The sequence below is a fragment of the Melanerpes formicivorus genome, unplaced genomic scaffold, assembly GCF_026170545.1.
Source record: "Melanerpes formicivorus ecotype bairdi unplaced genomic scaffold, bMelFor1.0.p_v2 SCAF_34, whole genome shotgun sequence".
Lineage (NCBI taxonomy): Eukaryota > Metazoa > Chordata > Aves > Piciformes > Picidae > Melanerpes > Melanerpes formicivorus.
The window spans coordinates 5,283,488-5,310,758 of NW_027142386.1; the positions used below are offsets into that span (position 1 = coordinate 5,283,488).

At 58.8% G+C, this 27,271-nt stretch overlaps 1 protein-coding gene across 8 annotated transcripts in view; it reads right to left on the minus strand.

Annotated features, from left to right (window-relative positions):
• Positions 1-320: 320 nt before the first annotated feature.
• The window catches only part of AAK1 (AP2 associated kinase 1), a 93,730-nt gene continuing 66,779 nt past the window's right edge, over positions 321-27,271 (minus strand). For 3 of the 8 annotated variants that reach the window (XM_068156528.1, XM_068156530.1, XM_068156531.1), the window contains one exon: positions 321-6,416. In XM_068156528.1, the coding sequence (XP_068012629.1) occupies positions 5,299-6,416 (1,118 nt within the window). In that variant the 3' untranslated portion in view covers positions 321-5,298. Of the gene's footprint in view, positions 6,417-12,825; positions 15,792-17,830; positions 17,936-21,138; positions 21,250-22,259; positions 22,362-23,587; positions 23,690-27,039; positions 27,118-27,271 lie in introns of those variants that run through there. The other 5 variants (XM_068156532.1, XM_068156533.1, XM_068156534.1 and 2 more) reach the window with 3 other exon arrangements.

The following is a 27,271-nucleotide window of genomic DNA, read 5'->3' on the forward strand; positions in this document are numbered from 1 at the left end:
AAGGCTTGGATGTGGCACTTGGAGCCATGGTTTAGCTGTCAGGAGGTGTTAGTTAGGTATTAGGTAATAGGTTGGACTTGATGATCTCTGAGGTCTTTTCCAACCTGGCTGATTCTGGGGCTCCTGGGGAGTTTGTCACCAGCTGACACCCCCGAGGCCCTTCTCTGCTCCGAGCAGTAAGCTCAGTTTGACTTTCCAAGCGCCTGGTAAAGCAGCAGGGACAGACCCAGCTCAGCACAGCTCCCTGGAAGCTGAGTTCACCCAGCCAGCAGAGCTCTTGTGGCTGTGGAGGGCAGAAGGCAGAGGCAGCAGAGCAGGGCTGTGGTAACCAGGTACAGCTTTAATGCAACGTACAGAAGTTTACAGCTGGCGAGGACAGAGGCAGCGCAGAGCACACCCGGGGTGCAGGGCTCAGCTCCACCTGCTCTGCAGGGCAGAGGAGCTCCCAGCTCCCCCAGCAATGTCCTGCTCGTGGGACACAAGTCACAGATTGTTTGTCACAGTGAGTGGAGGTCTCCACACAGGAACACTGGGGGGGGGTCCTTGGGTGCTGGCCCCAGCTTGCAGCGATGCTGCACCAGCTGCATCCCCCTGCAGAGCTCCCAGCCCTCAGCATCCCTGCAGGCAGAGGGAGGAGGGAATATGAACCATCACCATCCCTCCAACTTCACAGGCAGGTACTCCCAGGTGTGTGTGAGGGTGCTCACCCTGCTGCAATGGACACTGCAGGCTGTGGCTGAGGCTTACTAATACTGACCCAGCTGCTGAGGGTGCAGGAATGGCTCTGAGGCCTAAACAGGATTCTGAGGAAGGGGGTTCAGGCCTGGAACGTGGCTCAGGAATGGGATTCAGACTTAGAATGTGATTCAGGAAGGAGTTTCAGGCCTGAAATGTGATTCAGGAAGGGGTTTCAGACTTAGAACCTGATTCAGGAACAGGCTTTAGGCCTGGAACATGATTCAGGAACAGGATTCAGACTGAGAACGTGATTCAGGAAGGTGTTTCAGACTTGGAACGTGATTCAGAAAGGGGTTTCAGGCCTGGACCCTGACTCAGGCAGGGGTTTCAGGCCTGGACCCTGATTCAGGCAGGGGTTTCAGGCCTGGAACCTGACTCAGGAAGGGGTTTCAGGCCTGGAACCTGACTCAGGAAGGGGTTTCAGGCCTGGACCCTGACTCAGGAAGGGGTTTCAGACCTGGAACCTGATTTCCCTGTCAAGACACTACAGTAAAAATGCTTTGGAGTCTCTCTGCATGCTGAAGGGCCTTGACTTGACACCATGAGGAATAAAACCCCAAACCAAACACCACACGAATTCAACTCCCCAACACAAGAGTCTTTGGTGGAAGCTGAGTTAAAGGTACAGATTACCCCTTTGGAGTGAGTGAGAGTTCAGTGATTCCCCAGGTCTCGTGGAGCCTCCTGCTGAAGTCCTGCTGCAGACCTGCTGTGCATCAGGATTGCTTGCAGGGCTTTGCTGCTGCAGGTGGAACCCCTCCTGTGTGCTCCAGGCAGAGTGTGCATTACAGACTGAGCCTCTGCTGGCTGCCAGGGGCTGGGCTGTAAATGCTGAGCAGTGCTGAGCTGGCTGGAAGGCAGAGGAGAGATGGGGCAAAGCCCCAGGACACTGTGGAAGGTGCAGGGCACTGCCCTGGGCTGGTCCCGCTCCGTGCTCTGGACAAACATCACAGCTCTGAGGCACAGAGAGGCCAAGCCAACTGCTTTGTCTTGTTGCATGCAGGAGCTCTGATGAACCCCTTTGAAAAGGACTGGAAGTGCATTCCAGCTGGGGTTGGGGGTGGGTAAGCAGCAGCCCCTTCCCCAGGGGCAGGGCTGCAGCCATAACTGCAGCCCTGGGGCCCAGCAGGAGGACCCAGGGCAGCAAACAGAATTGCTTACAGCTTGGAAAAGAGATGAGAGCAGGGGTTCAGTCAGAAAACTGACTTCAGACACTGCACTGAGGCCATCCAGGTCTCAGTTCATTAAGATCACCAGGGGGTGGCAAAGCACACATTAAACCCAGCAAGCTTCAGAGTATGGCAATGAAACGTCCAGGCAGGGTCCAGCAGCTGGAGCTGCACTGCTGGCAGTGCAGGATCAGGAGGAATGGCTACAGAATAGGAATGAGAAGCAGATGAGAGTGACAGGCACTGAAATCCACTCTTCTGAGCACAGCCAGCAGTCTCTTCCCTTTATAGGTCACATGCAGAGATTGGGCCAAGACTGCAAACCGTTGAAGCCCTGGCTGGAGGCTGGGGCAGGATCCTTAGCTTGCTCCATGTGTAAAGTGCTTCAAGAACCTCAAAGCTGCCAAAATGCTGTATGGAAGTGCAGCCTGCCCCCAGCAGAGTCAGGGCTGGGCAGAAGCTGCACACCTTGCTGCATCTCCCCTCCCTCCCTCCCTCCCTGGGCTGTCAGGGCAGGGGGGCAAGGTCTGACCTCCAGGCAGCTCATCCCCACCTCCCCAAGAGGAGAGGTGAGAGGCTCTGCTGGCAGCATGGAGGGGAGCAGGGCAGTGCCTCTGCAGCTGAGGGAGGGCTGGGCATGGCATGGAGAAGTTTCACAGAATGATTCAAGAGCAAGCTTCTCAAGTAAAAGTGCAGGAAAGGAAGGAGAACCTGGATGCAGCTAGCAGAGGGAATGGCCTGAGCCCACACCTGCTGCAGAGGTGCTGCCTGGGGAGCAAAGCATCTCCCTGCTCCCCACATCCATCCCTGCGAGGCCTGACCTCCCTTCCAGCAGCTTCCCCAGGGAATCCCACAGCTCCAGGTCAAAAGCAGCCTCCTGGCCACCAGCACAGCTGTGGCACAGCTCCTGTGCTGAACTGACCCTGGCCCTGGGGCTCCTCAGGACCCGTGGGATTCACAGTTTGCTGCTCTCACAGCAGCTTTCAAACAGAGCCAGCAACCACCTCTGGGGGACACAGTGAAAGGCAAGAGACCAGAAACACAGCAAGGAGCAGCCTCAGCCGTGCTGGAGACACCTCTCAGGCATTTCTTTACAGCACTTCTGTTTCCAGGAGGTGCTGCTGGAGGGTCAGAACAAACCCCAAGCCACCACCACCCACTGCTGCTCAGCTGTGAGTGGGGCAGAGCAGGGCAGCAGGCTCCCAGCTCCTGCTCCGCCTGCCCTGGGCTCAGCAAGGAGGCTGTGCAAGCCCTGTAGCCTCCCTGCTTCCAAGTCCTCTCCTTCCCCACCCCAGACCTGTCCCAGCTTCTCCCTCTCCCTCCCAGGCAAGCTTCACACCCAGCACATCCAGCAGAACATTTGGCTCTGCACCTGGAGGTGGTTTGGAGGGGAAGTGTGGGGAGGGGAAAGGAACCAGGGAGCTGTGGGTAGCTCCTGCTTGCAGAGGCCTCACTGGGCAGCTCCCAGCACTTGGGGTTTTGCAGGCAGCCTCCCCACACACTGCTGGGAGCCAGCCCCAGTCCCTGCAATGCTCTGCTCTGGTCCAGCAGCCTTCATATTTGCACACCAGACAAAGCCAGTCCTGGAGCTCAGCAATTTTCCCCCACAGAACTAATCTGAAGCAGTTTTCAGCTGCAGAAGCTCTCCCAGGTGTGACCCTGGTGAGCTGGGAGCAGCTGGGGCTGGTCCTTGCTCCTCAGTGACAGCAAAACTTCCATTCCCAGCAAGCACCAAGGCAGGAACCTGCTCTGTGTTCAGCAGCTCCTGACCTCAGCAGCAGTTCCCCTGCCCAAATGTGGCATCCCCACACCCAAACACCTCAGAGCCACCGATGGGAGAAGCCCAACACAGAACTCTGCCACTGCCCTCTGCACAAGGCTCCAGCTCACAGGGCACAAGAGAGTCCCCTGGGAAACAGCCACCTCAAGGCATGTAGGAGTGAGACATGCTGCTGCACTCAGTGGGGACTTTGTGCCACAGATGTCAAGTCCCTAGACACAAACCTAGCAGGCTTTGTTCTGCAGCTGTCAGAGGAGGGTTCACCAGCTCCTGGCATCCTGCCACAGGGGGGTCTGGAAGCCCTGACCACACTGCAAGGGCCAGAGGGAGCAGAGCCAGGACAAGTGATGCAAGCAGGCACCCTGCAAAGTGAAGATGAGAGGTCTCACCCTGAGCTCTGCCTTAGCTTAGTGAGAAGAGGGAGAAGCAAAGTGCTGTGCTCCTGCCAGCCAGTGACTCTTCCTCCAAACACCACACTGGGGTTCACCACCTCAGTGACTGAGCCAGCACCACTCTGTTCCAGGCCAATGCTGCCAAAGGAGTGTGCCTGGACTTTGGTCAGGTTCATCCTTAACCACAGGAACCCCAAAGGCAGCATCTGCAGACACAGAGCCCTGCAGCCTCTGCAGCATGAATCCAGCAGAGGTCTGTGGGGCAGCACAGCCACCCTGCCCTGTGCCTGGGACAGTTCTCACTCAGGGGTGTTCTGGACACTGTAAAACTGCACAGCTCTCCCCTCTGCAGCACCATCCTGGCTCCTTACACTGCCACTAAACCAGAGAGCAAACACAGACCCCAACCTCTGCCTGAGCATCCCCCCAGGAGCAGCTCTGCCGAGGCTGCTGCGCCTGGGAAGCTGCAGGACGCTGAAGGCACTTCAAGTGCAGCCCAGCAGGGAGCTGCAACCACAGCCTGTGCAGTGCCACAGCTCTGCTCTGCTCCTGCCAGAGCTGCACAAACCTGCAGCTGGGTGTGCAGACAGCCTCCAAATACACAGCACAGAATCAGCCTGCTGCCAGCTTTGCCAGCACCGGCAGCAGGAACAGCCACCTCCAACCCTGCTCCCCCAGCCCCACTGACACAGGAACCCACAGCAACTCTTTCACCTCTGCCATCCCTTCCTTCCCAGAGCACCTGCTTGACTTGGTCTGTGATTAACAGACCTCTGATTGACTTTCTCTGTGATTAATAAACCTCTGCTTGGCTTTGCCTGTGATTAATGAACCTCTCCTTGACCTCTCTGTGATTAGTAAACCTCTTCATTGATCTGAGAATGCATTTCCCCAGCCAGGACTGGGTTGGAAAAGCATCTCCAAACATAAATGTGAGTGGGAAGGGGGAAGAGACAGGGAGAGAAGGAAGGTGAGAAGCAACTGCAGAGGATATGAAGGTCCTGAGAGCCAAGCATCCAGACTAACATAACTTAAAATGCTTCACTCTAGATCACTGCAAAGAGAGTTCTGACCCAAAAATAATCATTCTTTTATATATATATATCTATATATATATTGCTATGTCAGTCATCTCAACTAAGAGGTTCAAGGTCCAGCAAGAGGTGGGTGGGGTCCTGCAGGGCACACACACAGCTCCCAGCCCCCAGCCCCCAGCAGATTAAGGCTTTTGCTTCCCCACTTTGGAAGGAAAGGGAGCAGAGGCGAAGGGGTCAGCACCGGGCAGCTCTGTAGTCCTGGAAGACAAAGGGGTGATGGAGACAGATCCTGCTATCACCTGTCTGTTGGTCTGAGAAATCACTTTGTAAGCAGCTATGGGCTTGGCCTCCAGCCCCTGCCCATCCTCCGGGCCGTAGTGCCTGGAGTACTTGGAGAGGGACTGCGGACGGAAAGGTTTGTTGGGCACGGAGCCCAGCGCGGCCTCCTGCGCCGCCCCCTGGCCTCCCTGGCTCCTCTCGCTGCCAGCCTGCTCCTGCAGCACCCCTGGGGAAGGGCCGGGGGCTGGGGGCTCCGCAGCTCTGACAGAGGAGGGGTGGAGGTTGCCTGGCTGAGCAAAGCTGGCAGAGGGATACTGAGCTCTGGCCGCGGCTGGGAACGCAGCCCTGTGCTGGACGTCACCTCCCGGGCTGCGGAAGACGGGCGGTGGGAAGGGCTCCTTAGCCACACCCTGGGAAGTCAACTCCTCCAGGCTTTTCTTTTTAGTGAAAGGGGCTCTCAGAAAGACATCTGCTTCCTCTGGCTGCCTGGCAGCCAGGCTGCCCTTGGAGACGAAAGGAGCCTTGGTGAAGACATCCGCGTCGTCAGGCACCCTCCTGGAGCTGCGGAAGGGAGCCGTGGCAAACACGTCTGGCTCGTTGAAAACCTCCCCGGTGTGGGACTGGAAGGCAGGGAACAGCACCTCCCCTGCTCCAGGCTGGGAGGACTGGGGCTGGGCATCTTCTCGGGAGGCCTCACGTCGCTCCTTGGCTGCAGCCTGCAGGAAGCCTGGGCACAGCTTGCAGGTTTCCTCCTCCTCTTCTGAATCCAGCAGCAGAGGCCTGGAGCCGCTGCAGTCCAGAAGGTCTCCCTCCTGGTCTGTGCCCTCTCCCTCGCTGCTGTAGAAGGAGCTGTTGCTGGAGGGTCCATCTCTCGCCAGCAGCTCTGCCTCTGAGCCGTGCTGTGCTTTCCCCTCCAGCACCTCAGGCTGCCCCCTGCACGGAGCCAGGCCATCGCCGCCAGGAGGCCCTTTGGAGAGGTCGAGAGCCACAGCTGGGAAGAGGGCAGGGTCCCTCTGCAGACCTGCAAATGCAAGAGAGGAGAGTCAGTTATCAACCCCACAAGCTCCATCTCCTCAGGCAGGAATGAAGGTGCTGAGCACACAAGAACCACCATGCTGGTCAGCCTGGAACCACCACCGCCACGCATGGGGAACGGGCAGAGGAGGGAGGACAACGGAAAGCAAATGCAAATGCCAGGGGAGATGTTGATGACACACAGCCACAGACAGCCCAGCACTGCCCCACAGCCTGGGCACACCACAAACACCACTGCCCAGGCAGAGATGGGAGATGCTGGACTCTCAGCACTGCTCCCCAAGGGCTCCTGTGCCCCACGACAATCACCAGCAGCACAGAGCCTTTCACTTGGCGACACTGGGGTGAAGCTCCAGCAAAGGGGCAGGCTTGGGCATCCTGCACTGCTGGCCCTACCCACAGACAGAGCTTAGCATGGCCTCTGTGTCTGAAACATCCCTTGGGAACAGTGGGAGATGCTCAGGCCACTGAAATCCAGAGGGATGCCCTCCCAGCTGTACAACATCCACGTTCCACAGGCCGGCCTGAGGCTTTGGCTGCCTCCTGCTGCTGCAGCAGCAGCACTGAGGACCACTGCAAGGCAAATGATGTGGAACACTCCAGACCATGCCTTCAGGCCAAGCATCTGACACAGCTCTAAAGCTCTGCCTTGCTTCTGTGTCAGTGCACTCAGTGTGGGGAGAGCCTTGCAGCTCTGCTCCCCTCCAGCTGCAAGAGCCCAGCCTGGGGTTGGCTTTGCTTTAGGACTCGACACAGACAGAAGAGAAGATCTCTTACCTTCAGAGAACTACTGGCAGGCTAGGAGGGTGTCCCTGGGCTCAGGTTAGCAAGAGGACAGGAAGAAGGCAGATGAGAACTAAGCAGTGTGCAGTGCAGGGAGCAGCAGGAGGTTGGCTGGTGGCCACTGAGCGAGGGACAAGGGAGGTAAGGACCAACCCCCCCTGCTGTGGCACCCAAACTTCTCCCAGGGTCAGCATTTGGGCACCCAGTGCCACCTGCAAGCACCACTCCTCCAGCAGCTCCAGGGGGCCCTCCTTGGTGTCACAACCAATGACACAGCAGCCAGGCAGTGGGCACCCAAACCAGGCAGTGGGCACCCAAGCCAGGCAGTGGGCACCCAAGCCAGGCTTCACTGGGCAACTGTTCACTGGGGGGGGTGGGGTGGATGGCACTGCTGGAGAGCTGTCAGCATGCAGCAGGGCCCTCCAGACACACTGCCTGCCTCTCCTGGAGCCTCTGCACTGCTTCAGCCCTGGACACTGCTCTGGACTTCCAGGGGTGCTACCCTGGCAGTGCTGCTTTCTTCCAGGAGGCTGAGGCTGGTTAGGTGCTCACCAGGAGGCTTGGGGAGAGCAGGGCAGAGCAGAACCAGTTGCCTCACCAAAACACAGCAGGGGGAAAGGGAAAAGGGATTTATGTGGGGGGAGCAGCACAGCAGGGCTTGGGCCAGGGGCAGCAGCACCAAGGCTCCTGATCAGAATCCTCCTGCCACAGGGTTCCCTGTGCCAGCTGCTGCCTGGGCTCACACGAGCCATGGCACCTAGGGCAGAGGGGCAGGAGGGTGGCAGGGGCTCAGCACAGGGGCTCAGCACAGGGGCAGGAGCTGTGTGTGATGTGCACAACAGGCAGCTCCCTTCTCAGCAACAAAGCCTTTGCCCAGGGCTTTCCTGCCCTCCCAGCCCATCGAGGGAAGGGCACCAAATGCTCAGCAGCAGTTTGCTCCTTTGCCAAGGTCAGCACAGGAGCTGTGAGCCCCCTGGGAGGGAAAAGTGGAGCAGTGCTCAGGCCTGGTGCTGGCCTCTGCTTAGAGCTGGGCTCACCCAAAGCTGCCAGGCAGCACAGCCAGGAGGAAGGGGCTCTGGCAGTCTGGAAAGAAGACAAAGAGGCACAGCAGCAGCAAAGCACAGCGGAGTCTGGGAGCCTGCTGAGAGGGGGGAGCAGCCTCTGCACCCTCTTGCTGTTTCAGTGATGCTGAAGGAACAAGAGCTGGCTTCCAGGCACCACCCCACAGGAACTGCTCCCAGCCACCTTTCCTTTCCTGGTTTCCTCAGTTCATTTCCTCCAGCTGAAAGCAGGAGGCCACTCCCAGGAGGAGCTGTGGCAGCATCCCCACGAGGCAGGCAGCATCATGCCAGCAGCTACTGCAGCTAACAGCAGGGTGCAGGTCCAGCTAGAGGGTGGCTTCAGCAGCTGTGAGAGGAGATCTCCATCTCCTGCACTAGAGAAGGTCTGAGCCCTGCTTAGGCACCGAGGTGCAACCAAACCCCAACCCCTCCTGAGGGCAGGGCAGGTCAGAGCTCAGCAGAGGAGGTCAGCACCTCCCCACAAGCAGCCACAGCTCCAGCCCCTGCAGACAAACACCTCAGAGGCTCCTGCTGCACGGCTTTGAGGACAGAGCTTGCAGCCAGCACTGAGAGATGCTTTGGTCTGAGGTCAGAGGCCAGGCTGCAGCACTCCAGGGCTGGTTTCACAGGCAGGGGTGAGGCAGCTTTGTGCTGCCTTGCAGGGGAGCAGATAGGGGCACTGGAAGCTGCTGGCAGCGTGAGGGTGAAGGACAAGCCTCACACAGCCAGGGCAGTGCCTGCTGCTGGAAGCCCTGCCCTCAGCTCCTGTCACAGGCAGCTGGTTTGCTCCAGGTCACACAGCAAGGCCCTCACCGCCCCTCCTGCAGAAAGGGATGCAGCACCTCCCAGCACCTGCCTGTGCCAGGATGGGCACTGCCAAGGGGCAGCTGTGTGGCCTGATGGGGCAGCAGCCCTCAGCTTGGCAGCAAATACTCTGCAGGCTCCTAGCAGCTGTAAGCTTTCCACCACAGAACCCTTCAGAAGCTTGAGGTGAGGGCTGAGCTTTCTCCCTAGCCCTGCACGTTTTCTGCTGCAGGTTCAGATCCATGCACTACAGAACCCATTCCTGACCTATGCTCAGGCTGCCTTTCTGCAAGCACAAACCCACTGCTCACTCAGGACCCCAGGAGTGCAGCCTGCAGGCACTCTGAGGGCAACCTGGAGAAGAGAGCAGGCTCTCAGCAGGCTGAGAGAGTTCTCCCACCCTGTAAGGCAAAGAGGGCACTGAGGTGGCAGGGAGCGGGAACAGCTGCCAGGAAGGCTAAACAAGACTCACTCTGCCTGTGATGAGGACTGCCAGGAAGCAGAGCAGGCAGCAAGGTGACCTCATTGCTGGAGCTCAGCCCACAACAAGGAGGTCAGGGCAGACAGAGGCATTCCTAGGCTCTGGAGCTCTCTTCCACCAAGTAACTCTCCCTGCCCATGGCAGGGGGGTGGAACTGGATGATCTTTAAGGCCCCTTCCAACCCAAACCTTCTGTGATTTCACCAGGTCAGGAAGCTTTTCACACATTCCAGCGTGGTGGCAGTTGGAAGGGACCTCTGGAGACCCTCCAGACCAACCCCTCTGCTCCAGCAGGGCACCCACAGCAGGTTGCCCAGGGTCACAGAGTCCAGGTGGGTTTGGAATCTCTCCAGAGGAGAATCCACCACCTCAGAGCAGCCTGCTGCAGGGCTCTGGTAACAACTAAAGAGCAGCACAATCCCTCCCAGACAAGGTCTGACATTTCTAAAGGGTCACAAGACTCACTCCCTCCCTCCCTCCCTCCTTCCCTCTCTCCCTCCCTTCCTTCCTCCCTCCCTTCCTTCCTTCCTCCCTCCCTTCCTTCCTCCCTCCCTTCCTTCCTCCCTGACACTTTCCCTTGCATTCCAACTCCTTGAAGCAGAGCCATTAAACACCCCCACAGAGCTCTGGGTGCTCCCAGGGAGGAGCCAGCACAGCAGAGCAGCACAGGTCAGCATCCCCACAGCACTGAGTGGCTGGAGAGCAGCAGGAAGCACTGCCTGGGGCTGGGAGGGGCTCTCAGCTCTGCAGTTCCAGAAGAGAAGGAACTGAACGCCCCAGTGTGGGCTCAGTGCCACAGACACTGGCCCTGTGCAGAGTGAGCCAGGGGGAGGTGTGAAACACCAACCCCCAGCCAACCCCAGCAGCCTGGGGCCAGGGCTGAGCAGCTGGAAGCTAACAGCAGGCTGGGTGCCCTCCCCTCGCTCAGCCAAGTGCCAGCTGTGAGTCCTGCCTCAGCTGCAGCCTGGCACTGCCTGAGCAAGACAGGAGGTGGAGTTTCTCCCGTGCAGGGCAGGAGTCTCACACAGCAGCTATGGCCTTAGACCAACCTCATCCAGGCAGCCAAGCCTTGCTCCCCGGGAGCCCTGAGCTGCTGCTGAGCACGGTCTGTGCTCCCCCAGGGCACAGCTCCCAGCTACAGACACAGGAATGAAAACCAAACAGCACAAAGCCTCTTTTGTCTCCTCCCCAGGTCTGTGTTTGGCCATGCAGTGCCCACACAGCTCAGCACAGCCCTGCCCTGCCCTGGGGGCTCCATCCCACCGTGGTGACCACAGCACTGCCCAGCTCAGCCACACCTCCCCCACAGCCTCTCCCCAGCTCTGATGGATTCCCCCCAGAGTTCCTCCACCAGAAAACACTGGATAAAGAAAAAAAAGAGAATCAAATACCAAAAGGAACAAAGAAGGGAAAAGAAAACCCAGCCCAAAGCAAAGCAAAGCAACCCAAGCCCCAGCCCCAAGCCCTTCCTCCACACCACCACAGCCAGGCTGCAGGAGCAGCTGCCTGACAGCTCTGCAGGCAGAGGCCTTTGAGCTCCGAGTCTGGGGTCTGCCAGGATCCCCCAGACCTGCTGACCCCCAGCTGAACCTCCACTGCAACAACACAACACAGCTTGAAAGCAGCTGCTGGAGCAGGTGGTGCTGGGCAGTGACTGCAGGCAGCACCCTCAGAGCTTTCAGGCCATCACCACTCTCCTCCACAGTGACTTTGCTCTGCACAGAGACTCTCTCAGGCTGCCACTCGCCTGTGGCTGTTAGAGGATGCCACGAAGCCACCACTGGCTTCTTCCACCCACCTCAGGCTTCTCCAGCAGGCTGCACTGTGCCTGCAGCCCTGGCCACATGCTGCAGCCTGTGAGGACCTGCACAGCCTGAGCTGGAGCTGCAGCACCTCTGCTCTAGGGGCAGACACAGCGACTGCTGCCACAAACACAGCCCTGCTGGCCTCTGAGGGCCAGGCTTGTGCTCCCCCAGCTAAGAGAGATCTCCAAAGGCAGAGGCAGCTCAGCACCCAGACCCCCCCAGAGTGAAGCAAGAGCCAACATCCAAGGTCCAGCTGCCCCTCTGCACACCCCAAACCCAGAGGGGATTCTTGCATCCAGAGCACCCCCTGGGAGCTGCCCCCTGCACTGTGGCTGCATTTGCAGCATCCTGGCAGGGGAACCCCTCCAGCTCATGCCAAGAACACTGCCCCCAGCTCCAGCCTCTCAGGGCAGAAAGGTTCCCAGCAGCCTGCCCTGAGGCACCAGCACAGACAGGGCAGAAAGGCTCTGCTGGGACCTGGCTGGCTGCATTCCACTGCTGAGCATCACCAGAGCCTACAGCCCCTGAAAGGGGACAGAAACCTCTCCCATGGCTCCAAGCAAGGCTCCAAGCATGGCTGTGAGGGAACCATCCTGACACCCTTCTGGGAATGCTGGACCCACAGCAGCTCCTGGATGAAAGCTCAGTTTGGGCCCTCCCAGCAGCAGCTATCACACAACTCCCCCCTGACATTTCAGCAGCACACCAGCAGTAACCCAAGGCCTGGAGGCCACTCAGAGAGCTTCACATAATAAACCCCCCAAAACAACTCAAATCCTGGGGTCAGCTTTAGGCCTCTCACTCCAAGAAGGACATGGAAGGGGTGGAGCAGGGTCAGAGAAGGCAATAAAGCTGAGGGAAGAGGCTGGAAGACAGGTGAGGAACAGCTGAGGGAGTTTAGTCTGGAGAAGAGGAGGCTGAGGGGAGACCTCATTGCTCTCTGCAGCTCCCTGAAGAGAGGCTAAGGCCAGGTAACCACACACACCACACCCCCTCCCCTTCTCCCTGCTCTCAGGTGATAAAAGACCTAAAATTGAACCAGGGGAGGGTTAGGCTGGAGATGAGGAACAATTCCTTTGCTGCAAGAGCAGTCAGGGCCTGGCCCAGGCTGCCCAGGGAGGTGGTGGAGTCCCCAGCCCTGGAGGTGCTCCAGGAGCCTGTGGCCATGGCAGCTGGGGCCACGGTTTGGTGCCCATGGTGGTGCTGGGTTGCTGGTTGGGCTGGATGCTCCCAGAGGCTTTTCCAACCCAACCCATTCCCTGCAGCCCTTCCCAGCATTCCCAGTATCACCAAGGCTGGAAGAGCCCCCTAGGGCTCTCCCACTCCTATCCCTTCCAGGAGCAAGCAGGGAAGGCTCTCCCAGGGGCAGAGACCTCTGAGAAGGCAGCTGGCAGGGCACTGGGTCCCCATCCTGCAGCCAGGAGGAGGCTGCTTGGCAAATCAAGCGCAATCAGAGAGCAAGCAGGGGGGGATCTGCTGATTTAATAGAGAGAGCTGAGAGCCCGGGGGGCAGGCTCTGCAGGGCCCTTGGAACGAGTGCCATTAGCAACATTCTTCAAAAGTACTTTAATTGACAGAAATCTTTTGTCTCTAATATACAGCAGGTGGTGCTTTGTAAAATCCATTCTCTCTTCATATAATCTCAGGCTCTGTCTATACAATAGCTTTGTCTATCTATCACAGCTTCGTGGGTTCCAGTCCAGCTTTTTGCCTGTGCTTCCAGGAATATAAAACAAAAATAATCAGCATCAGCATCATCAATTAAGTAAGTAAGTAATCAGTAATCATCATAAACTTCTATCCACACTTGGGGCTAAAGGTCATCTCCATGAGGTCTGATGTAAAGCTTCTCTTGGGAAGGTGCAGTGGACACAGCTCAGGATACAACACACTTAAGCAATACTTTTATTAGTAAGGGGTGGAGAGGGCGGCAGAGAAGAGGGAGCGGAGAGCAGAGACACAGCCGAGGGCAGCTCTATGTACAGAGGTGGTTAGGCTAGGTGGTGGAGGTGGAGGTGGTGGTGGTGGTGGTGGTGGGGTGGGGGCAGAGCAGAGAGTGGAGGAGAGGAGCAGTCAGAGACTCTGAGTTGTTGCCTTCTGAGCCAGAGGTGGTACAGACACATTCCAGCCGTCGGGGCTTTCGCACAGGGGAACTGCACTTGGTACTACTACGGCTACGAACACGTACACGGGGGCAGCAGGAAGCTACTAGTCATTCCACTACAGAGGAGGAAGAGTCCTTCTGCTCAGAAAGAGCTTGCAAACACAAGAGAGAAATCCCAGACTTGGTGGCCACAAAGCCAGTGAGGAGGAGGAGGAGGAGGAGTCCCAGCTAGGTGACAAACTAAGCGCGGCGGAGGGGAGGCGAGCAAAGAAAAGGTGGAAGCCACGGAGCTGAAGCAGCACCGACTCCAAACCACCTGCACCCAGGGCATGCTTGTTCCACACAGGCTGAGGGGTGCCAGAGAGTCCACAGCAATCTTTGTCTACTGCACAAATGGTTCCATACTCAACTGGTTTGCACTAGAGAGTCATGAGAGAGAGAAGGGGAAGGCAGGGCAGGTACCTGATGCTTGGCTAAACCCAGGGCTGGAGAGAGACAATCACCTGCAGGACCATTTGCTTCATACACCACTCACAGTAGCTTGGGAGGGGCTTGCTTTTGGCTTGTTTTCCAGTCACACACAGAAAGGAATGGACAGAAGATACATCTGCTGCTGCCACAGTGCCCTCTCCACCCCAACAGAGACCAAAAGGTCGCAGCCAGGCTCCCCTGGGGCTGGGTGCAAACCCTGGCAGATTTCACCCAGGGCTGTGCTGCAGCTGCAGCAGGTTTGGTGGGGGGAGGGGTGGGGTTTTCCCCCCCTCTTCCCCCAAAGAAGTGCAGTTCATTCACAAGCAGGATCAGTCAAGAGCAAACCACGAGCTGGGGGCAGTCCAGAAAACTCTTCATATGCACCATCACCAGAGGAACCAGGCAAGGTGCTTCAGAGGCCCTCGGGGCTCTCTCCTCCTCTGAAGCACACACTGGCAGGTGAGAAGCAGCAGCTCCCAGCCCCCCTGGCCCCTTCCTCCTGCCCATTCACCAGGAGAACAAAAACACCAGGAACAAACCCAAACCCAAGGACAAGGATTAGAACACAGTTGCTCACACTCTACGCTAAGGAGGAAGGAGTGAGCAGCAGGCAGGGCTCACCCAGCAGCTACAGGGAGCAGTGACACCAGGGCAGCTCAGCAGGGCAGCTGGGGACAGGGCTCCCTTTAGACACAGGCTCTGAAGGACAGGGGCAGGAGGATCAACAAGAAGTTTGTACCAGCTTTAGAGGGGGCTACAGACCTGGTGGAGGAGAACACCAACAGGTTGGTACCAGCTTTAGAGGGGGCTACAGACTTGGTGTAGGAGAACAACAGGTTGGTACCAGCTTTAGAGAGGGCTACAGACCTGGTGGAGGAGAACAACAGGTTTGTACCAGCTGTAGAGAGGACTAAACCTAGTGTAGAACACCAACAGGTTGGTACCAGCTTTAGAGAGGACTAAACCTGGTGGAGGAGGATCAGCAAAGATTTTCACCAGCTTTAGAGAGGGCTACAGACCTGGTGTAGGAGAACACCAACAGGTTTGTAGCAGCTTTAGAGAGGGCTACACCTGGTGGAGGAGAACAACAACAGGTTGGTAGCAGCTTTAGAGAGGGCTACAGACCTGGTGGAGGAGAACAACAACAGGTTTGTAGCAGCTTTAGAGAGGACTAAACCTGGTGTAGAACACCAACAGGTTTGTAGCAGCTTTAGAGAGGACTAAACCTGGTGGAGGAGGATCAGCAAAGGTTTTCACCAGCTTTAGAGAGGGCTACAGACCTGGTGTAGGAGAACACCAACAGGTTTGTAGCAGGTTTAGAGAGGGCTACACCTGGTGGAGGAGAAAGAGAGGACTAAACCTGGTGGAGGAGAACAACAACAGGTTTGTAGCAGGTTTAGAGAGGGCTACACCTGGTGGAGGAGAACAACAACAGGTTTTCACCAGCTTTAGAGAGGGCTACACCTGGAGAAGTGAGACAGAGTTTGTTTCCCCAGGGCCTGGGAAGAGAGGCAGGAAGGTTGGTGACTGTCTCCTGTGGGCAGCTGCTTTGTCTTTTCATTAAGGAGGGGAAGGGAAAAACAAAACCCCAAACAAACAAGCAACAAAAGCCAAGAACAGAAAGATGAAGGAAGAAAACTCTTTAGCCTGCAAGAAGCAAAGGCCAAAAGAAGGCCAAGTGGAGGTTAACTCTTCTGGGAATGAAAGCGGAGGAGTGGGGACGGAACTGCTGCTGCTGCTGCTGCTACTGTGTCACTGCTACAGGTCTATCAGCTGATCCACCAGCAGCAGGGACCTGGCTATGTTGGGAAGACTGGACTCAGAGCTTCCACTGTTGTTTCTAGAATGCCCACCTGGAAGTGTGAGAGATAGGGATTCAGTGTTGAGCAGGACACACAGACACACAACAGCGGCAGGCGCTGGAGAGCCAGCCGGGAAGGAACGAACAGACGGCGAGCGAAGCAGCTCCAGCCCTGCTCCTGCCCTGCAGCACCCCCCAGCAGCCCCCTCTGCCCACCCCCCAGCCCCCTGCCTGCCCCTGCAGGGAGAAACAGCGCTGCCAGCACCTCACAGCCCTCTTCCCTTGAACTCCACACCCAGGCTGCACAATCCTGTCCTGGCTAAAGGCTCTGTGGCAGCTCCCACAGCCTGCAGGGTGCTGCGCAGAGGTGGCTGCCCCAGAGTCCCCCTCAGCTGCTCCAGAGCCCCCCCTCAGCTGCTCCAGAGCCCCCCTCAGCTGCCTCAGAGCCCCCCTCAACTATGTGGGGCCTTTCTAGAGCTGGTACTGGAGGCCTCAAAGGAGCCTACCTAGGCCCAGCTTTGGTAGGAAGCTTCTCTGCCTTCCAGCAGGAGCAGTCTCTCTTGCCTGAGGACTTCAGTGAGTGGCAGCCACAGCATCACAGAAGCATTCTGGTTGGCAAAGACCTTCAAGCTCATCCAGCCCAACCATTCTCTAACTCTGCCCAGCCTGGGGCTAAACTGTGGCCCTCAGCACCACAGCTCTGCCTTTCTGAAACACCTCCAGGGATGAGGATTCAACTGCTGCTCCCTGGGCAGGCTGCTCCAGTCTCTGGCAGGCAGCACTGGGTGCAGAGCAGCTGCACACTGCAGCTGTGAGCAGAATGGGAGGCAGGGGCCTCAGAAAGCTCACTCCCATCAAACCCAACCCCCAGAATCACCCCAAAAGGAGCCCTGGGGCATACCTTCAGCCCCACACCAGCACAGCAACTGCTGCCATCCAAACATCTCCACAGCCTGACCGCAGGGAGAAGCCCCCAGGGAGTGACCAGGCTGCAGCAGGCTTCCTGCTTCTGCCCCTGCACAGCTCCCAGAGCAGCACCAGGATTTCCTTAGGGGAGCAGAGCTGCTGCTTGGACTCAGCCTAGATAATGCTGCAAGTGTGTGCAGAGATCCTCCTCTGGGGCCAGGCTGGGAGAGCTGGGGCTGCTCAGCCTGGAGAGGAGAAGGCTCCAGGAACACCTCAGAGCAGCCGGCCAGGACCTGAAGGGCTCCAGGAGAGCTTTGGACAAGGGCTGAGAGTGCCAGGCTGAGGGACAATGGCTTTGAGCTGGGAGAGGGGAGAGTGAGACTGGAGAGGAGGAAGAAATTGCTGAGAGTGAGGGTGGGGAGAGCCTGGCACAGGCTGCCCAAGGAGGCTGTGGCTGCCTCCTGCCTGGGGGTGTTCCAGGCCAGGCTGGATGAGGCCTGGAGCAGCCTGGGCTGGTGGGAGGTGTCCCTGCCCATGGCAGGGGGCTGGAACTGGATGAGCTTGAAGGTCCCTTCCAACCTAACCCATTCTGTGGGTCTGTGGATCAGGCTGATGTGAGCCAGGGCACAGCAGTGCTGGAGAAGCAGCCTCTGCTCAAAGCTCTTCAGAGGAGATGAGCACTGACTGCTTGCATCTCACACTCAGTTCCCACAAGCACCTCTGAGAGGCATCTGAAGGGGAAAACCTGCCCTTCAGCAGGACTGCCAGGGCTGTAGAGGCTCTCCACCACCTCTCTTTCTTGTGCCTCATGCTAAGTGAACTCCACAGCCAAGGGCTGTCCCCTCCTGGCTCAGGCAGTCCCGAAGGAGGTCAGAGGATGCAGCTCTCCACTGCACTTGAGCCAGAGGCCTCTGTGTGCTGCCTGGCAGGGAGCAATGACTGCCTGGGCTCTGAAGATGCTTGCAGCTCTGTACTTGTGGATGTGCAAGCTTCTCCCAAAGAGCCTGGAGGAGCTCCAAGGCCCACAGCAACCCCAGCCTAAGCTCCCTGAACACTCCCAGGGACAGCTCCTGAAGCTGAGCAGCTCAGCTCCTTCAGGTGTGCTGCAGCAGCACTGCTCCACAGCTCAGTTCTCCTCACTGCTCTCCTTCCCTTTCCTTTTTTCACCCCCACAGCCTGGCTTACCTTGGGAATTTTTGGATATCAGCACTGGAATTGGATCAAACTCATCTTCTGTCACTTTCTCAGAGCCCTCAGGAGCATCAAAGCCTGATATCAGGTTAGTATCTTCTGCAGCAGGAAGGAGAAACAGAGGTAAAGGAGCACAGAGAGCAGAGAAGGTTGGTTAGGGTTGTTGCAAAGGGTTAGAACAGCTTCCTGATCCCAGAGAGGGGTTAGGAGCAGAGCTGCATTTAGAAGCTGCAACCAAGTCTTGGGCAAGGAGGAGCAGAAGTGAAGAGAGCAAATTGAATACAGAAGGGGGGTGGGGGGGGAAGCAAACCAGGCAGCAAGGCAAGAGATGAGAGCCAGAGAGAACCAGGCCCAGCCTGACAGGGCTGTGCCAACAGCCTCCCCTTGAGCTGCCCTTAGGTGTCAGCAGCCCTTCCTTCTCTGCTGTCAGGCTGCTGGGGGCCTGGAGCAGGCTGCCCAGAGGGGTTGTGGAGCCTCCTTGTGTGGAGAGCTTCCAACCCCCCCTGGGCACTGTGCTCCTGGGCAAGCTGCTGTGGGTGCCCTGGTGGGGCAGGGGGCTTGGGCTGGCTGAGCTCCAGAGCTTCCTCCCTCTGCCCCCATGCTGGGATCTGGGGGTTCTGCATTCCCTGCCCTCAGCCAGTGGCAGTCAGGTATCAGCAGAGGGCGAGGGGGCAAGCCTGGCTCTCCAGCTGCCAGCTCCTGGGCACAGGGAGGGGGGAAAAGGGCTGGAAAAACCCAAACCAAGGCACAGAAGAACTTCCAGTGTGAGATAAAGCTCCTGTGGTGCTCCAGCAAGCAGTGCAATAGGAAGCCTAAGGGGCTGGAATGCCTGAAGATGGAACCAGACACCCAAAGGGCCTCTGGAGCTGCCCATTGCCTCCCTGCCCTGTCAGCTGCAGTTAGGCAGCTGGTGAGAGGCACTGCCACCACTCTGCACAGCAGGGCATGCAGGGACAGACCCTCTGGGACTGTCCCACTCTGCTGTGTATCACCACTGGGTACTCAGGACCTGCCAGAATCTGGTCCCCAGTTCCCACAGCAAATGTTCCTGAGAGCCTGGCAAGGCCATGCCAAGGCCAGGGCTGCCAAGGAACCTTCCTGGCCAGCTGCTCTGCAGAGTGCAAGCTCTCACCCAAAGCTGACAGACAGGGAACAGCTCTGTGGTGAGATGAGGCAAGAAACCACTGAGGAGCAGAGAATGAGTTGGGTTGGAAAAGCCTCTGAGAGCCTCCAGCCCAACCCCAACCCAGCCCCAGCATGGACACCAAAGCAGGGCCCAGCTGCCATGGCCACAGGGCCCTGGAGCACCTCCAGCCATGGGGACTCCACCACCTCCCTGGGCAGCCTGGGCCAGGCCCTGACCACTCCTGCAGCAAAGGAATTGTTCCTCATCTCCAACCTAAGCCTCCCCTGGCACAGTTCCAGGCCATTGCCTCTCCTTCTAGCACCTGAGATGAGGGAGCAGAGCCCAACCCCCAGCTGGCTCCAGCCTCCTCTCAGGAGGTGCAGAGAGCAATGAGCTCTCCCTCAGCCTCCTCTGCTCCAACCTCAACCCCCCCAGCTGCCTCAGCTGCTCCTCCCCAGCCCTGCTCTCCAGACCCTTCCCCAGCTCTCTTGCTCTCTCTGTCCCTGCTCCAGCTCTCAAAGTCCTTCTGGCAGTCAGAGCCCAACCCTGACCCCAGGCTTCCAGCTGTGGCCTCCCCAGTGCCCAGCCCAGGGGCACAATCCCTGCCCTGCTCCTGCTGCCCACACTGTGCCTGTGCAAGACATCTGCCCACAGCTGGCACTGCCCCATGGGACACACACACTGCTCACAGCTGGCACTGCCCCCAGCTGGCACTGCCCCCATGGGACACACACACTGCTCACAGCTGGCACTGCCCCATGGGACACACACACTGCCCACAGCTGGCACTGCCCCCAGCTGGCACTGCCCCATGGGACACACACACTGCTCACAGCTGGCACTGCCCCCAGCTGGCACTGCCCCATGGGACACACACACTGCTCACAGCTGGCACTGCCCCCAGCTGGCACTGCCCCCATGGGACACACACACTGCTCACAGCTGGCACTGCCCCCAGCTGGCACTGCCCCCATGGGACACACACACTGCTCAAAGCTGGCACTGCCCCCAGCTGGCACTGCCCCATGGGACACACACACTGCTCACAGCTGGCACTGCCCCCAGCTGGCACTGCCCCCATGGGAGAGGTGATCCTCAGGCTCCCTTCCATGCAGCCTAAAAGCAGCTCCTAAACCCCATGTGCCAAAAGCAAACCACTCAGGAACCTGAGGAAGGGCTGCACACAACAGCCAGCTCCTCACACCTCCCCTTAGCCCTTCTCCCTTCTGCTGCATCCCTGGGCCAGGGAAGATCCTGGACAAACTTGGTCTGGACAAGTCCAGCTGAACACTTCTGTCCTCAGTACTTCAGGTTGCACTCTGAGTTTCACCAGCCTGGCAGGGAAAGAATGCAGTGGCTTGGGGACAGGGAAAAAGCCACTCCCAGAACCTGTCAGAGCACTGCTGCTGCAAACTGGAACCAGCTTGGCTTTGGGAGAGCCAAAACATGGCCCAGGAGTGAGGTGTTGGACAGAGAGGGACAGCTCGAGGAGGGAGGGAGAGCATGAGGAGGGAGAGCAGAGGGAGGGAGGGAGAGCAGAGGGAGGAAGGGAGAGCAGAGGGAGGAAGGGAGAGCAGAGGGAGGAAGGGAGAGCAGAGGGAGGAAGGGAGAGCAGAGGGAGGAAGGGAGAGCAGAGGGAGGAAGGGAGAGCAGAGGGAGGAAGGGAGAGCAGAGGGAGGGAGAGGGAGAGCTCAGGGAGAGCTCAGGGAGGGAGGGAGGGAGAGCAGAGGGAGGGAGAGGGAGAGCTCAGGGAGAGCTCAGGGAGGGAGGAAGGGAGAGCAGAGGGAGGAAGGGAGGGACAGTTCAGGGAGGGAGGGAGAGCGAGAGCTCAGGAAGAGGGGGAGAGAGCTCAGGGAGAGCAGAGGGAGGGAGGGAGAGCATGAGGAGGGAGAGAGAGCTTGAGGAGGGAGAGAGAGCTTGAGGAGGAAGGGAGAGCATAGGGAAGGGAGGGAGAGCAGAGGGAGAGGGAGAGCAGAGGGAGAGGGAGAGCAGAGGGAGAGGGAGAGCAGAGGGAGAGGGAGAGCAGAGGGAGAGGGAGAGCAGAGGGAGAGGGAGAGCAGAGGGAGAGGGAGAGCAGAGGGAGAGGGAGAGCAGAGGCAGGGAGGGAGAGCTTGAGGAGGAAGGGAGAGACAGTTCAGGGAGGGAGGGAGAGCTCAGGGAGGGAGGGAGAGTTTACCTTTGTGAGGCTGAGCTGTGAAAGCTACAGGAGCAAACTCATCCAAGAGGTCAGCAGCAGGGTTAGAAAGCAGAGAACAGTCAAGCAGTGAATCCTCCCCAGTGAGTGAGTCTGGATCCAGAGCAGCAGCCAGAGGCAGCGTGGAACAGACACAAAGAGTTAGCCCTCATGGATACCTTCCTGTCCCCACTCAGGGCACAAAGAGCTGGGCAGCAAAGCCAGCACAGAGGCTGCCCCTGTCTGATGGCAAAGGTTCCTCGCTGCTCTGCAAGGGCAGAGGGGCTCCCAACACCTCCAAGCCATGCACAGCACAGGCTGGGGGTGACCTAAAGCTGAGCAGGCAACAGGGGAACCCCACAGCAGTGACACAAGAGGGGCAGGGAAGGGTGGGCAGGGACCCTCTGGCAGTGCTCTGGCCATGTAGAGATATCAAGTCCCAAGAAGGGAAGGCTCTGTGGAGACCTCAGAACAGCCTTCCAGGACCTGAAGGGCTCCAGGAGAGCTGGGGAGGGACTTTTGGCAAGGGCTGGGAATGCCAGGCTGAGGGACAATGGCTGTGAGCTGGGAGAGGGGAGAGTGAGACTGGAGAGGAGGAAGAAATTGTTGAGAGTGAGGGTGGGGAGAGCCTGGCACAGGCTGCCCAGGGAGGCTGTGGCTGCCTCCTGCCTGGAGGTGTTGAAGGCCAGGCTGGGTGAGGCCCTGAGCAGCCTGGGCTGGTGGGAGGTGTCCCTGCCCATGGCAGGGGGTGGGAGCTGGCTGAGCTTTGAGCTCCCTTCTCAACCCAACCCATCCCATGAATCTGCTGTGGATGTGGCCAGACCAAGGCCCTACAGTAAAAGGGCCATAAGTTGCTTCCTGCCACAGGCCAGCAGCACAGAGAGAAGGCAGTGGCTGCTCCACCAGAGCATGGGCAGGGGCTGGGGAGCGCTGCAGCAGTGCAGCAGCCTTCTCCACAAGGATGCAGGCAGCAGCGACCGCGCAGCCTCCGCTGCCAGGACACACAGGAGCAAGCCCAGCTGCCACAGAGGTGTCCAGGCTCAGCCAGGCTGTGCTTGGCAGTCTCCACTGCCCACAGCAGCCTGGCACAGCCCTGCCCCTGCAGCACCCCCTGCCTCACCAACCTGTCCTGTTGGAGGCGAGGGACTCGCTCTGGGACGCCAGGCGCTGGGGCAGCGGAGCCTCCAGCCCCGGGATCAGGCTCTCCACAGCCACCTCAGCTTTTCCTTTCCACGGGGGCACAGCAGCAGGGCAGAGAAGAAGCCAGAGGTTAGTTTGGCAGAACAGAGCAGGAAGTGCAGTGGCAGCTGTCTGAAGCCTTTGGTGACTGTGTGTGCTGGCTCCAAGAGCCTGCAGTCAGAGCCCTGCCAGGGGAGGGCCAGGGAAGGCAGTGGTGGGGGGGGGGTTGGGTTGGGGTAGTTCTGTGTTTGATTGACTTGGTGCAGCCCAAACTGAAACAGGGGCTGGGAGTGACAGGAGAGGAGGGAAGCCTGAAGAGGGCAGATTGAGACTGAAGAAGTGAGTGAGAGTGAGGCTGGGGAGAGCCTGGCACAGGCTGCCCAGGAGGCTGTGGCTGCCTCCTGCCTGGAGGGGCTCCAGGCCAGGCTGGCTGAGGCCTGGAGCAGCCTGGGCTGGTGGAGGTGTCCCTGCCCATGGCAGGGGCTTGGAGCTGGCTGAGCTTTGAGATTCCTCCCAACCCAACCCACTGTGTGGCTCTGCTTGCTCAAATGCTGGGAGCAGCCCAGGCCTGTGGGTCAGCCTGGGAGCTGCAGCAGTGTTTCTGGTGGCACAGCAGGCTGTGGGGCTGTGGTCTGCAGGACCATTCCCTAAGAGCATTCAGACAACTGCCACAAGTTGCAAAAGGCAGAAACCCTTCCTAGTCCTGAGGTGCCTCACTCCCAACCTTCCTAACCAAAGCCACAAGGCTGCAAGCAGCCAGCCAGGGGTCCCTGCCTGGGCCCCAACCCCACCAAAGCAGCTGACTGCAACTCTCTGCAGCCTGCAGTGCTTAGTGCCCAGCAAGGAGCTCCAAGCCTGACTACAGCTCTGGAGCCTGCTGCAGCTGGGCTCCTGCCAGCCCAGCAGGGGCATGCTCAGGATATGACCCATGGGGAAGGCAAGGCTGCCCTCAAGGTGCTGAGGGTGCTGGCCAGAGCCTGGGCTGTGGGTACACAGCAAGCAGGAATGAAAGGAGTTTGTTCTCCTTCACCCAAGGAGCTTCTCAAGGCCAGCAGCAGACAGCAGGCACAGGCAGGCCAGGGCAGCAAGCCTGGCCCTCGAGCACCAAGGCTCCACTGCAGCAGAGGCAGATCCAGCTCAGCACCATCCATAGCTTCCTGGCAGGCTGCACCTGAGCAGCACCAGTGGCCAGTTTCCAGCCCAGTGGAGGGCACCCCAGTACCATGCAGGGCAGGGCAGGGCAGGGGGAGGAGGCCCCTGGGGTCCTGTTTACCATTGCCAGTGTCTGAGGTGCTACCGAAGGGGTCAGCCAGGGGCAGCAGCTCGGGCAGCAGCAGCGCAGGCTCAGGAGATTTCAGGCCCTCAATCAGTTTCTCTGGGTTAAGCAGGAAGAGGAGGAAGGCAGCAGAGAGCAGGAGGGGGAGGATACAAGAAAAGAGAAGGTTAGTGAGGTGCTGGGCTCAGTGCCTCCTGCCCAGTGTGCCAAGGGAGCACCTGCACAGCTCCACATCGGCACTCAGGCACCAGAGGGCAGCGACTCAGCAGCTGGCCATGGTGCCCTAGGGCAGCTGAGGACATCCTCACCCACAGGAGATCTTTGTTAGCCTTTGCAGGAGACCTTAGAGAAGCCTTCAGCACCTGAAGGGGGCTACAGGAGAGCTGGAGGGGCTTTTGACAAGGGCTGGGAGCGACAGGGCAAAGGGGAATGGATCAAAGCTTGAGGAGGACAGATTGGGACTGGAGATGAGGCAGAAATTGTTGAGAGTGAGGCTGGGGAGAGCCTGGCACAGGCTGCCCAGGGAGGCTGTGGCTGCCTCTCCCCTGGAGGTGCTGAAGGCCAGGCTGGATGAGGCCTTGAGCAGCCTGGGCTGGTGGGAGGTGTCCCTGCCCATGGCAGGGGGCTGGAGCTGGCTGAGCTTTGAGCTCCCTTCCAGCCCAACCCATTCCATCCATGAAGAGGAGCTGAACAGAAGCTGAAGGTGCTAGAGCTGGGCAGACAGCACCTCCAACACTGCTCAGATGGCTCAGGCTGGAATGGACCTCAGAGATCATCTCCTCCAAACCCCTGCCATGGGCAGGGACACCTCTCAGCTCCACTCAGCTGCTCAAGGCCTCATCCAGCCTGGCCTTCAACACCCCCAGGCAGGAGGCAGCCACAGCCTCCCTGGGCAGCCTGGGCCAGACTCTCACCACCCTCACACTGAAGAGCTTCTTCCTCAGCTCCACTCTAACCCTGCTCTGCCTCAGCTCCAAACCATTCCCCCTTGGCCTGGCTCTAGACACCCTCAGCAAAAGACTCTCTGCAGCCTTCCTGCAGTATCCCTTCAGGTCCTGGCAGGCAGCTCTGAGGTCCCCCTGGAGCCTTCTGCAGGCTGCACAGCCCCAGCTCCCTCAGCCTGTGCTCACAGCAGAGCTGCTCCAACCCTTCTGGCCTCCTCTGGCCTCTCTCCAGCAGCTGTGTCCTCCTGCTGGGGACAGCAGAGCTGGAGGCAGGACTGGGGGTGAGGTCTGAGCAGAGCAGTTTAAATGTGGCCATTTCAGGCTGGAGTGGTTACATCTGGAAGCCAACCTCAGCAGGATCTGTGGCACTGCCACTGCTGTGCCCTTCTCCATCCACTGCTCATGTTCTGAGCTCAGAGGCTGCTCTGAGCAGTTCAGTGTGCTCAGGACTGCAGAGCCTGTGGAGCAGAGCTGCAGACACAAACACTGCAGTCACTGCTCTGCACCTGGCAGTGACATCCAACCCTCTGATTGTCCTACAGAAACAACTCAACAGCCTGGGGGCTTGGGAACTGCTTCTTCACAGCAGGACAGCTTCTCCTCCCCATGTCAAACCTCCCAAGCCAACACACTAAAGCAACCAGGAACCAAACCCAAGCCACCCAGGAGGCAGTGGTTGCACCACTGGAGGTCAGCTGAAAGGAGAAACCTGATGGGAACCCTGAGCAGACTCCAAACCCTCCCAACTCTGTGAGCAACACTCAGTTTCTGAGCTGGGATTTGCTGAAGGCAGCAGAGCCCAGCCAGAGGCAGCCCCCTGGGCCTCCCAGCAGCATCCTTGGGTGGATGGAGAGGCTGGGAGCAGGGCTGGGCAGTGGCAAGAGCTGCTGGTGCCATCAAGAGGGGGCTAAGAAGGACAGAAGGGATCACAGCACATTGGGAAAAGTAACCCAGGGGAGACCTGGGAGGCCAGGGAGCATGCTCAGGGCTCCTCCAGGGAGGGAGGTGTCCATCAGAGCTGACTCCACAGCAGCCAGGGCAGGCAGCAAGCAGAGGGCACAGCTGGGACAGGAGCTATGGACTGGCCCAGAGCTGGGCAGTGCCAGGCTGGGTTCCACCCCCCTTGGAGATGAAGATGTGGACACTGTGACTGCTCCCCCAGCTCAGGGCTAAGAGAGTCCTCTCCAAGCAGAGCCTTCCCAAACCCCTGCTTGTCAATGCCTCTGCCAGCTCCTCCCTGGCATCCAGCTGCACCTCCCAGCCCATCCACACAGGGCTCACTCCCTTCACCAGCCCATTCCCAAGTGTCTGCCTGCAGGAGGTCTCCACCAACCTTACCTTCCCAGTTGCCTTCTCCAGAGCTTCAGGGTTTCACTTGAGCTCAGTGGAGCTGCCTCTTGTCTAGCCCCCAGCCAGCTGCCCACTGAGCTCCCCCCACACACTTTTCAACCCCCCAGAATCAGCAGCCTGTGGCTTCTCTTCTCCTCCCCACAGCTCAGTTTGCCCTCCTGCCCCCTGGGCTCAGCTGGGTTTATGGAAAGCTTTGGCCTGTCAGGGTTCTTTGTCACCTGTCTCAGGTCACCTTTCTTGTGCCCTTCATTGGTGCCAACACTGTCACAGCCACTGCTCCACTCAGGGCAGGGGGAAAAGGAACTTCAGCCCTTTTGAGTGAGGCTCAGAAGCTGCACAAAGCCCAAGAGGGGTCAGGATGAGTGGGAGATACCAAGAGTGACAAAAAGCCCCCAGGTGCCTCACTGTTTGGGGCCCAGCAGAGGACTCCCCCAGGACAGGAGTTGTGTTTGCTCTTGGACTGACCTGTAGGAATAAAAGATAATGGAGCAGCAGCTGCCCAAGGGGGGGGAAGCTCACATCCAGCCTAGGAGCAAAGGGGAAGGTAGGGAAGGCCTAGCTCCAGCCACAGCTCTGCCTCAGCTGGGTAGAAGGTTGGCCTGGATGCCCCTGGAAGCCCCTTCCAGCCTCTGGGACTCTCTCTAAGGCATCAATCACCACCAGAGGATGCAGGATGGCTTTGCAGCTTGGGACAAGAAACCAAGGTCAAGCCTCATGTGCAGGCTGAGCAGCTGCAGCTCTGGCCAACCCAGTGAGCACATTCTGACCTCTCCCTTCAGCTCCCTTCTTTCCTAACACCTGCAGAAACCTGCTGGTGGAGATCCACACTCAGCCAGGCTGCAGCTGCACCACCACTGACCAGCACTCCCTGCTGGCATGCTTGGCCACACACCCAGCCAGCCACAGAGCAGCTGCAGGAAGCATCTTCAAGAGACACAGAGTGAGGTGAAAGAAACCCAAAGCAAGAGCTGAGGAGGCAGCTGGGGGTTAGTCAGAGCAGCTTACTGGCAGGAAGAAAGAGTGCTGAGAAACCTGCAGGTTAGAAAGGGAAGGGAGGGGTCAGGGTCTGCCAGCCCTGGGGAACAACCAGGATGCAGCATCTCAGAGCCAAAAGGCCAGCAGGCAGGCACCACACACAGCAAGAAGGTTACTCACTGGTGTGCTGGGGAGGGCTAGCAAAGAGAGAGACAGCTCAACAGAGCACACAGCAGAGCTCTGTCCTTCGGAGGGCAGCTGGGGAAAGAGGCAGAGGGAGAAGATGCTGCTGTGAGGGGGAGGGCAGAGCAGACAGTGCAGAACAGCCCCTGGGGCACCTCTGCCTGCTGAGGAACCAAGTGCCAGAGGTCACAGGAGGCCCTGCAGGCTGCTCAGCAGCAGAGGACCTTGG